The following is a 12,193-nucleotide window of genomic DNA, read 5'->3' on the forward strand; positions in this document are numbered from 1 at the left end:
AGCTTCGTTTCTCCTTTAGGTTCCTTGAGCAATCTTTCCAAGAACTCTATTTCCATGTGAAATCTTCCCAACATTTCATCACAACCTTCATTCTCAGCTTCATTCTTTTTTTGGCAATCCTCCTGAGTTATCCTGTTTTCTGTACCATCACATTGCAAACTTCTTTCATCAATTTCATTAAACAAATTCATTTGTTTACCTCCTTGGAATACCACTACGGCATTTTCATTATGCTTCTGGTCCATAACAACTTCAACTGACTGTCTTACACCAAACAAAAATTCATCTATGAGTTCTTTCTGCTGCAATAAATCAACACCTTCCTCCTCTAAAAGGCATTCTCCATCATACTTCACCTCAAGAGCTTTATTCATCTTTGTGACAGTTTCACCAGACTGTCCATCATCTTCCGCACACCCTGCAAACATACACAAACTATAAGATTTAAAAAGACAAGGCTTCATAGCCTCATCTGCTTCCCTTTTCATCATATCTTCGATTTTTTTTGAACTATGCCAATAGTCCATGAGATCTTCAGTTGATCTCCCATTATCCTCTTCACCCAACATTTCACCATGTTCTAGTTCACAAATGGAAACTTCCATTTCTGACTCTGCTTCTCTGAGGTTTTCCATCAACCACTTCAGTTGTCTCTGTGATAGCCTTCTCTGTAATTTAGGCCACTTCACTGTTTTTTTCTTCAAGACCCAACCTTGTCTTTGATTTTCCGCTAGCAGCATTGTTAACACATCAAGTTCTTCTCTTATCTCAGCCATCTCCTTGTCAATCTCCGCTTGACTCATCTGTTTCCTGCGGATTGTTTTAGCACCCTTTTCCTTCATCTTGTAGCCTTCTTCTAAACCTTCCATATGACTTTCCATAGCCATCTTCTCTTCTGTGTGAGCTTCTACACCTGCAACCAATCAACTTCCTTCTGAATTGATCTTCTCACCAAGCTTCTCCTCTACTTGGTTTCCAAGTCCTCTTTTCCTTAGAACTTGCACTGAGCAATCTTGCTCTCTCTCTGGTTGCTACACTCACTTCTCTTAAGGGCTCTTCTGTCCCTACCTATTCCAAGCCTCAATTGGAATGAGGTTCTGCTACAATCGCTAAGAACTTCCAAAAGTTCTTCCTACAGTCTTACTGTTGTAGTCTTGTGCCAAACTTTGCCATTCATTCAACTACTGCGAACTTTCATACATTTGTAATCATAAATCTCCATAAGCAAGAACATCCTTGCTCTGATACCAAATGACACAAACATATGGCTGCCAACACCCAAATTTACTTATCGCTAAGAACACACACCTATGAAACCTCTAGCAGCTCTAATCTTTATTCCGTTTTGTTTCACTGCACTCCGACTTCTTTCCCGACTTTTACTTGAAACCACTCTAGAACTAAATTTAAAAGAAAATCTTACTAACCTTTCGAGCTTAGCGCTTTAACTAACACCTCTGCCCTTCCTTCTTCATATGACTGCTTACAAGGTCCGATGCTCCTTTGTGTGGATTTTCGCAATCCTTCATCAATATAATAATTGCCACTATCCAAGCGATCTCTTATCGCATCACAATTCACATGACATAGCAATTCTCCCATCGCATCCATATCGCATCGCAATCCATATCACATCGTCGATCCATATCACATCGCATTTCCATATCGCAACGCTATATCGCAGACCACAGGGTCATTGCAATATCGCCGATAAATGGGTCATCACAGTTCGGTCGATCGCGATCTCGGATCACAATTTCGCTAATCGCAATTCCACTCTCTTTGCCGATATGCGATAACAGTTCAACTAAACTTGCGATCTGTGATGAGGTCTTAGGCTCAATGCGAAACATGAACTTTAACGGAAATGCGCATCACTTTTAACTGATAACTCCATTTATGTATAGATACCATCTGCCACGAAAAACATAGGGTCTTACGAAGAATCACAACATCGAGAGGAAAAGCCCCTTTCTTCGCGAAACCACAGTGCATCCCCAAAACTTCATGCCTCCGCTGCGCCACTCTGATTCTTGTCAATCCCAGGGTTCTAGGCCAAAATCTGCAAATTCATTTATGAAGTTTCTTTGAGGAATATGACTATTCCGATATTACCCATTCGATTATTCTTTATGAACTGTAATTGTCAAGCCAGGAGGTAACTCCTCAAATGTAATTGTATTATTCATTTAGGTTGTTCATTATTATATACAAGAGGGAGTGACTATTCAGTTCATCTCCCGATGACTCTCCATTTCCTCTATTATTTATTTACACTAATTACAAATGTTCACCCAATCCCTATGATTAGGTGTCAACAGTAATTAAGTGAAGCACCCACTATACAAACAAGAAACTAAAGAAATAAAACTATTTAACATAGGCCTCCGGCATCACAGTCTTAACTAATTTTGGGTGAACAAAAACCCATGAATTTCAACACAGTTTCTAAGCACACAATCGTTTCTATTAATAAAAGAATATGTGAATAAGACATAGTTTTTCCATCAGCCCTTGATGGCCTAATTTTACATCACATTTTCCTCCTCTTACTCTTTGCTCCCTCTCTTCCTCTCTTGAGTCCTCTCTCATCCTCTCTCCAATCCTCTCTCCTTTTTTTCATAAAAGAAAGGGAATTACATATATGCCCTATCTAACAATCTCCTTCCACAAATGAAGGAATCTACTAAATATATAGAAATCAATCCTATCCTACTTGAATAATCTAAATTACTTGGCTTGATCTCCAAGCAGGGAGGATCACTTGCCACTTATTCCCAATTCTGTTCAGAATTAGGCAACAAATAACTACTTACATAATTTGAAATTAATAAAAAATTAAGTAACCAATTTTTCCTTCAAATCCTCGTTAGCCACAACATGTGAACACACCATCACATTGCTGGCTAAGTCTAGATGCTCCTGCATCAGTTTACAAGAGCCTAGACGTGTTGTAACAAATAGTGATTAACAATTTTAAATGATTTTTGACATTATTTAAGTAACAAATAACAAAAATTAATGTTTAAGATGACCTTAATACCTAGTAAGCTTATTGGATGTCATTTTTGCAAGAACCATAGGGTATGTGATGAATAGAGATGATTTTGGTAAAAAGGGGAAGGGGGGTTGTTCCCCCCCAACACCCCTCACACAAAGAATGTTGCATGTTCTCATCCAATTAATTAAATTTATTGTTGTAAACTCAAGTGCACATTATTCAAATTGCATGTGAAATGGCCAAAATATGTTTATGTAAAACCCTAGGCATTTGTCAATTTGTGTTGAAACTACCATTTCTTCAAATTCATTCCATTGTTTATCAATCTTATAAAATATTCTACTACACCAAAACAATAGAAAATGAAACTTCAATGCTATCCATTTTTCTCCATTCCTCCTTAAAGAATTGAGGTACAAGTTGGATCTTGCCAATGACATTTGTTCCAAATTAATGTTTAAGATGACCTTAATACCTAGTAAGCTTATTGGATGTCATTTTTGCAATAACCATAGGGTATGTGATGAATAGAGATGATTTCGGTAAAAAGGGGAAGGGGGGTTGTTCCCCCCCAACACCCCTCACACAAAGAATGTTGCATGTTCTCATCCAATTAATTAAATTTATTGTTGTAAACTCAAGTGCACATTATTCAAATTGCATGTGAAATGGCCAAAATATGTTTGTGTAAAACCCTAGGCATTTGTCAATTTGTGTTGAAACTACAATTTCTTCAAATTCATTCCATTGTTTATCAATCTTATAAAATATTCTACTACACCAAAACAATAGAAAATGAAACTTCAATGCTATCCATTTTTCTCCATTCCTCCTTAAAGAATTGAGGTACAAGTTGGATCTTGCCAATGACATTTGGAACAAAGGATAGGTTACTAGAACTTTCTATTGTAGTATCATGGGTGACAATTTCCATTTATCTTGGGAAGTAATTAGAGCAATCATGGCATATTGATCCTCAATTCCTTGAAAATTTTGAGTATCTAATCTTTGGTTTTCTCTGAAGATTTTAACCATGCTAGAATCAACTAAAAATTATTCATGATTTCTAATCATTTCCTTTGGTATTAAATGTTCACTTCTAACTATTAACTCTTGAGAAAATTTCACATTGAGCCAAAAAAAAATCCATATCTTTCTTCCATTTCACCTAGCTATAAAAAAGAAGCAAATGCTTTGAGCTATATATCTCCCACCACTATATTAAGGTTCCATTTTGTTTTGTCTGGTAAAAATAAGTTAAAATGCTTTAATTCACATAGAATATTGTGCTCCCTTTCAAAGAATTTAGCATACACTTTGATAAACTCAGAGACACAATTAATATCATATTGTTTATGTGCAATCAATATTGTAAAATATGTTACTTATACAACTTTTTCTAAGAGGTCTAACATGGTTTTGGGCTTTGTATCATTTTTCTGCATGATCAGTTTCATCTTCAACTACCTATTCTAATGTTTAATCCTTTTATTCTACTTATACTAACCTCTTATATTCTTTCAAAGGAGTTTGAGTTGTGTTTTTATTCTTAACTTTTTTCCTTGATTCTCGAGACATTCATTTTCAAGCTTAACATATCTATCCAAAACTTCTAATCCCTTAACACGTTTCTTCAATTTCTTAATTTGTTTATTCTTCTTTTGTAGTATTTCATTCCTTGATAAAGAAAATCTACTTCTAGTTCAATCAATTCCCACTATGCTTCCTTTGTTTGTGTAGTTTTGTAGACTCAATTTTTGAGAATTTGGTTCATGGCCAACATGGATGTTTCTCAAAAACCATTGCTTGAATTGTATTCACCCCTTTGCTATATTTTGCACTACATTTCCATTCTTGAAATTCTTTGGCCATGCTTTTGGTAACCCTTCTTTTTGTCATAGGTTTCTTAGAGGGTGATGGTACCAAGTTCTTCTTCATTCTCTTAGAACTCTCTACTAGATTGGCATGTTGAATTTCTTGCAATGCAGGGTTTTATTTACAGGCCTTAGGGTTTCTTGAAATGGCCTCAATAAGGAATGGAACATTATTCCATTTTTCTATCATCTGACCTCTTCATGCTCTAATTCCCCAATTTGGATTTGGAGTTCCTTTTCTCATAAATTATTTCCAAGGATTAGCCTTTAATTTCTATTTTTTGAACTGATTTTTAGTAGATCTTGACAAACATATATGAGTTTTTATGGTGGTTTCAAAGATCTATACCAAAAAACCACCTAGATTGGCACAAGCTCCATCATAATTCAAGTTGAAATCAAAGGTTACTCCCTAATTGTATCCCCTTAGTTTTTCAAAGAAGTTGGTTCACCTTGCTCGATGGAATATCCCCTTGCTTGTCAAATATTCATCAATTAACTCCAAATTCTATGGTTCTAATCGCTTTTCTATGATTGTTGGTGTTTTCCCCATTAAGATGAGAGATGATAGTTTCTAATTGACCTACTCAACTACAGTTGAAGTTCTTTACACAACATAAAGGGAACAAGAAAGGTGGTGGAGATAGTAGGATGAGCTATGGAAAAGTGTTAGGTTAAGCCATAGAGACATAGTTTGGTGGATAAATTTGATGGTGCTTCACTATCAAATCAATTAAAAAATGGAATGATTTAATCACACATACCAAGATATATGAAGAATCTTGCCAAAGCGAGACAAATTAACATATTATTAAGGTGTCATTTATTTATTCGACATGTTCATGGGGTTATTATGTCGTGATGATGTAAAGGGTATGGCATCATTTCCATTATGAAGCTAGAAGAAACAATAGTTAAACAAAATCTCACTCACTCAATAGAGAGTTAAAACTTTTGGGTTATAACTCCTAGTTTTTACATATAAAACCTACTATCATGCACCAAGGGTTCTCCAAGCTTCATGTCGAGGTGGATGTCATTAGCAACATGAATCCCAACTACTTAGTCTACCCCTCACAAGATATAATATGCAGTTATTATAATTCTTTTAATATAATTACTTTTTACTCGTCATTTGCATTTTTAATATGGAATCTTTTGTAATTAGCTATATTTTCAATAGGTCTAATGAATTATCATTCAAATAGATTGGATCTAATGGTGGTAAGTGAGGATGTTTTCACCATTGACAAGGTTCAATTCTTGTGAGGGTTAAACCTTGAAGCCATAGGAACACCTTGAGGTAGTGGTTGAATGTGTGGTTTCACCAAGATAGACTATATTAAAATGGTCTTGTGGCCCATGCACAAATAGGTAGATTAAAGTCCATTGACATGTCCTTCTTTTAAAATGTTCAATTCCATTAGTGTGGTTGACTTTCAATCATTTCATTTTGTAAGGAGGCCATGGTTCAAAATTCTGGTAGTCAAGAGGAGACACCAACAAATCCAACCATGCTATTTGTTGGTGTGGCCCGACCAAATGTGATCCCCATATGATTTTGACCTATAAGATGCCCTTGTGTCATGATTGGCTTTCAAGCATTTTGTTTTGTAAGGTAGCTATAGTTCAAAACTTATAGTAGGTGGGAGGAGACACTAAAAAATCCAACCATGCTAAGCATTGGTGTGACCCAGGACAAACATGATCTCTACATGATTTTGACGTCTAAGATGCCCTTGAGTCGATGTTTATTAAATCATAGGCTACCCCTCCAAGTCACCAAAAAATAGCAAAAAATGTATATTTCCTCCAATTTATCATTGTATTAAAGTTTTTTAACTAGCGATGATAAAAAATGAAAAATAAATAAAAACGCGTGAATATATGAGGAAATTTTTAAACTAATTAGCTAGCCATATAAATTAAATGGTTGATACATCTCACATTGCCAAGATTAAAAAAAACCATAAAAATTAACCAAATTATAACTTCATTATTATTATTATTATTATTATTTATAAAAAAATTAAAGTCTGCCGAGACATCTTAATTATCAATGGTCATGTAAATGAAGTGTTATGTGTGAGGAGGTCCATGGTTCGAATTCCTCGATTCACTTGTGCCTGTGGAAGGAGAATAGATAGGTGCCTAGAGGTTATAGTGGTAGTAGTTGGAATTGACCCTGTGTTAAGCGAGCACGAGACTAGTCAAGTGGTTGATTCCTCTAGATACAAAAAAAATTATAAAAAAGATCATATATGAATTAGAAATATAAACATTTAAAAATATATATAACAATTAAAACATAATAAAACAACAATAAATAATAAGAATTCAATATCATAAATAGACATTAAATCTTAACACATGTAAACATAATATTTTTTAAATAAATTTAAAAAACAAAAAGAGCATATATATATGTTAAATCTCTATTATCCCTTTAATAATCGATTAAAAAATTTAATATTACATAATTTAATAATAAATAAAAAAACAGAACCAAAAAAAAAGTTGAAATATAAAAATTTAATATTACACCTTTTAATAATTAAAAAAAATCAAAACAAAAGAAGAAAGAAAGTTGAAATATTAGAACATATTTTCCTCTATATAAAGTTGATGTTGATGCATTGTCAATGTACTTATCTTATATTTTAAAAAATTATGTTATTCCCCTTTCTAACAAAACACAAAATACAATAAGACAAACTTGTGGGGCGTTCGTGTTTGGTAAAAGGTAGTGCCATCTTTAATTAAATTTTAAAATTTGGTTCATGTATAGCCACATCTTATCATCTACAAACTAAAGGTCATGGGATGTGTATTGGTAGCATGGACTAACGGTTGATTCGAAACCAACTTAAAAGTGCACCATATCATGGACTAATGGTTGATTCGAAACCAACTAAAAAGTGCACTATATAATATTCAGGTATGTGATGGGTAGGTAAGAGAATGTGACCCCACTTATCTAAAATATTTTATGGTAACTTTTAAACACGTACATTATCAAGTAAATATTTGTCCTCAATTGCCCTGCAAAATATTATGATTAAAAAGTATAGAACCCGCATGAGAATAGTGCTACGACACTTTTTTTTTTATCCTACTAAAGATCTTGTGGTAGGAAGCATGGCATTGCCTCATTATTCTACTATTCAAAGAGAGCAAGGGTGGAATTTAGGAAGCATGTCATTCCCTCATTATTCTACTATTCAAGAAAGCAAGGGAAAACTATTCATTTTATTATTATATAATTTTCTAAATTGATTGAAATTATGGTGTTAATATTTTGAAATAGGTAGTGGAATTTACTTTTTATCTATTTCTCAAATTAATGAGGATAATGTCAAATTGCACATTATAAAAGACAATAAGGATGATAAAGAATCACTAAATTCTTTTACCGGTTCGCAAATAAAAGGTGAGAATTAAACTCTATATGGGAGATTAAAAATGAGATGGGTTTCACGATGGTATATCAGGAAGACATATCTAGGGAGGCTGTCAAACATTTTCAGAAGGCATATAGCAGGTATGGTGGTAGTGATATTAATGGCATCTTATGGGGTATTGAACCTTATCCCATTATGTTTGATGAGAAGTAGAATGGACTTATTTTTGCAAAGGTCTCAGAGGAGGAACTTTTGTCAATCATGAAATCCTTTCAAAAAGACAAGAGCCCAGGTCCAGATGGATGGACTATTGACTTTTTTATTCACTTTTTTGATATTCTGAAATCTGACCTTCTGAATATGGTAGAGGAGTCTAGGTTATGGGCACTATTAACCACTTAATATCCTCTACATATATTGCATTAATTCCTAAAAAGAAGCCCTCCCTCACCTTCATGGACTTCAGACCCATCTCTCTCTGTAATACCCTTTATAAGATTATCTCCAAACTCATTGCAGAAAGGATGCGGAATATGCTATCTGTCCATATTACTTCAGAACAACATGGTTTCCTTAAGGATAGGAACATTTTAGAGGTCGTGGCTATAACTCAGGAATGCCTTCATTCCATGCATATTAGGAAGGCGGAGGCTGCTTTTTTAAAAATTGATCTCAAGAAAGCTTATGATTGCATAGACTGGGGGTTCCTTAGATGTCTTCTCACCAAAATTGGTCTTAATAACAACTGCTCAAATTGGATTATGGCATGCGTTATTGATGTGAACTACGCTGTTCTCGTAAATGGTATCCCCTCCTCTTTCTTCCTTGCTGCTAGAGGTTTGCGGCAAGGTTGTTCTCTGTCCCCTCTCCTTTTCATTTTAGTCATGGACTCTCTCAGTCTCCGCATTAAAAGGGCTGTTAGAGAAAAGGTATGTAGTCCTTTGGTAATCAACATAGATATTTCCTTTTCACACAATCTGTTTGTTGACGACATTCTGCTCTCGGCAATGCTTTGTCGTGCTTCCTGGAACTGTCTACATGTCTTATTAGGGAAGTTTCAGAAAGCCACGGGGCTCTGTATAAACAGGGACAAGTCGTCTTTTTATATGAAGGATGTTAATTCGGAGATTGTTGCATATCTGATCAACCTCTTTAATATCAAAGCTAAACCCCTTCATGAGGGCCTGAAATATCTAGGCTTCCATCTTAAACCGGTTGGATACACTTCAGCAGATTGGTCATGGATTCATGAAAGATTTATCAAAAGGATAGCGGGCTGGGAATTTAAAAGTCTTTCATTGGCTGGGAGATTTATATTAACGCAAGCTGTTCTGGTATAGTTAATGGTCTATTGGGCCCATCTTTTCTTCATTCCTGTTAAAATTATTCAAAATCTGAATAGGAGTACTGCTAATTTCATTTGGGGAGGAAATAAGGATCATAGAAGATTCCATCTGACAAAGCTTTCAAACTTGTCTCGTCCTAAAAATCTGGGGGGCTGGGGTATTTTGGACTTAAATTTATTTCGTATTGCTCTCCTTTGCAAATCATTATGGAAGGTTGTATTTGGGGATAGCATCTGGAGCAAAGTCATCAAGGCTAAATATATGGACAACAAAGATATAACTTTCTGGTATAGACAAGGGTCTTTTGGACCTCCCCATGGATCTGCCATATGGAGAAGTTTCCACAAAATTGAGCATTTTTTCTAAAAAACTTGGCATGGAACTTTCATTCGGGGAAAAAGATCCTTATAGGCCTTGATCCCTTAGCGGGTGGTGTAATGGATTTGCCTATTTCTCAGCAGTTGCTTTGCACCTTCCATAAAAAAAGGGATCTTTTTTTGGGATCAGGTCATTGACAGATGGATGGGTTCTATTCCTATATGGAAGTTGGCTAAGATGTTGGATCTCTATGATGATCTGACTCCTCAATGGGATAAGGTCATTTGGTCTATGAGAAGCAGGGGTATTTTCAGATCAGTGGAGGTGGATCAACTAATATGGAATGGGTACAAGGGGTGGTCTTCAGTTAATGTAAAAGATATTTACAACCAACTTCAGATGGAAAAATCAAACCCCCCTGATATCATTTTCCCCTTAGCCTTTTGGAAATTGAATTGCCCTATCAAGATTATTTTATTCGCCTGGCTAGTTTTCTACAACAAGAATCTTACGTGGGATAATTTACAAAAAAGGAATTGGTGCGGGCCAGCAATCTGTCCTATCTGCAAATCGAATGAAGAAAACAATTATCACATTTTCCTCGTCTGTCCCTATTCTATGAAGATATGGAAGTGTCTTGCTGATCATTTTGGTTTTAATAGGATTTCTTTCCCATCTATAAAGGATGCTTTTCAATGGTGGAGTAAGATGAAAACAGAATGGAGACCAATCCCGCTGATTTCCATTTGGGCTATTTGGAAATGGAGGAATAGAGCACTGTTCCAAAACAGCAAGGAAAGCTATTCCAATGTACTTGATTCCATCTTATCTCATCTTTCCGCCAGCAGATCCCCAAATATTCATCATAGTTACAGGAAGCATGTAGGGAATTCGATGGAACCCACAGATGTTCCGCGTGCTTATTTTGACGGGGCGGCAATGAACGGATTCTGTGCTTGTGGGGTTCTTATTATTCCATGCGAGGACCAGCATATTGACATCTCTTGGCACGGTGGGAAAGGGACGAACAATAAAGCAGAGGCTATGGCCTTGGCAGGACTCTTGAGCCTTAGTGACTTTTTAAACATCCAGGGACTGCATATTTATGGTGACTCCAAGGTGGTAATTGATCATGTAAAATCTGTCCATTTCATCAAAAATATCAATCTTTCGGGGTGGTTGGACAGAATAGCCTCTATCTGGAATTCACGTAAGGACTATTCTATTCAACATATTGGAAGTTTTTTTAACAAAGAGGCAGATGCTCTCTCTAAAGAAGGCCTTTCTTCACCAAATGAATTATGGAAGGTGTCCATAACAGTGGGAGATGTTCGGCACAATATTCAGGACTTCTATCTGCTAGGTACATAACATATTATCTTTTTCTCCTCATCTCTGGTATGTAGCATGAACCCTTTTAATTTCCCTCTTTTTTATACATCAGTCATTCTCATCACAGTTGCTTTATACAGAAGGCCTTTATATATTTTTGTATAATCTAGAGATGGATTCTGTTTTTTGGTGATCTGAAGCGGATATCTATCAATCTGTTGGCTTGCATGCCAAAATCTGGGTATATTTTCAAGTGTTAAATATCATGACACCTCTCAACATGGGCCTACTGTCTGTCAATGGGTTCTCTATCTGATAAATATATTTGGCAGATGTAGTATTATCAAAAACTACTATGAATATAATATGGTTTTTTTTTTTTTCTTACTGGAAAAGAATCTTATTTAACTTTCACCAAACACAACTCATTTTAAGAAATGGAGGTGCATGAGGACAAAATTACAAAATTACTCTCTCGTGGTAGGGTTAGGTGTGATAATAAATAAATTATTTGATGAAATTTGTGTTTAGGTACTACTTGTCGAAAGGTCACAAGGTCATTAGAAAGGAGGATTCTTACTTTACAAATGAATCTTTAGGAATCCACTACTATTTTGAAGCAACAACTATGGTGAAATGAACAAAATCCATTTTGATGGTAAGAAGTTAGATAATGGTCACTTCTTAGAACACTACAATATTAGTAAGAATTTTAATATGCACTTGATGTTGTGCATGTGTGGTGATGTTGTAAGGTAAAGTTCACCTTCTTATTTTAAGGTTCATTCTTTCTAAGGCACGACTAAAAGAATTCCTCTCCCCCTTCAATTTTCCCTTAGGATTGTTTACTCTAGAGAGATCATATGTTAATCTAGTTTTGAAGTTGTAGGTGTTGAGGATTAATGACTACATTAATAGGTA

The 12,193-nt window shown here is 35.2% G+C and overlaps 1 protein-coding gene across 1 annotated transcript; it reads left to right on the forward strand.

Annotated features, from left to right (window-relative positions):
• The first annotated feature begins 10,834 nt into the window (after nt 1-10,834).
• On the forward strand, nt 10,835-11,311 carry LOC149243497 (uncharacterized). Its single transcript, XM_089371226.1, has one exon. It carries the CDS (start codon nt 10,835-10,837, stop codon nt 11,309-11,311), a length of 477 nt encoding a protein of 158 aa, XP_089227352.1.
• The last annotated feature ends 882 nt before the right edge of the window (nt 11,312-12,193 follow it).

This window comes from Pinus tabuliformis, chromosome 8, assembly GCF_031772625.1.
Source record: "Pinus tabuliformis cultivar Carrire ecotype Pingquan chromosome 8, CPIR1, whole genome shotgun sequence".
Classification (NCBI taxonomy): Eukaryota; Viridiplantae; Streptophyta; class Pinopsida; order Pinales; family Pinaceae; genus Pinus; species Pinus tabuliformis.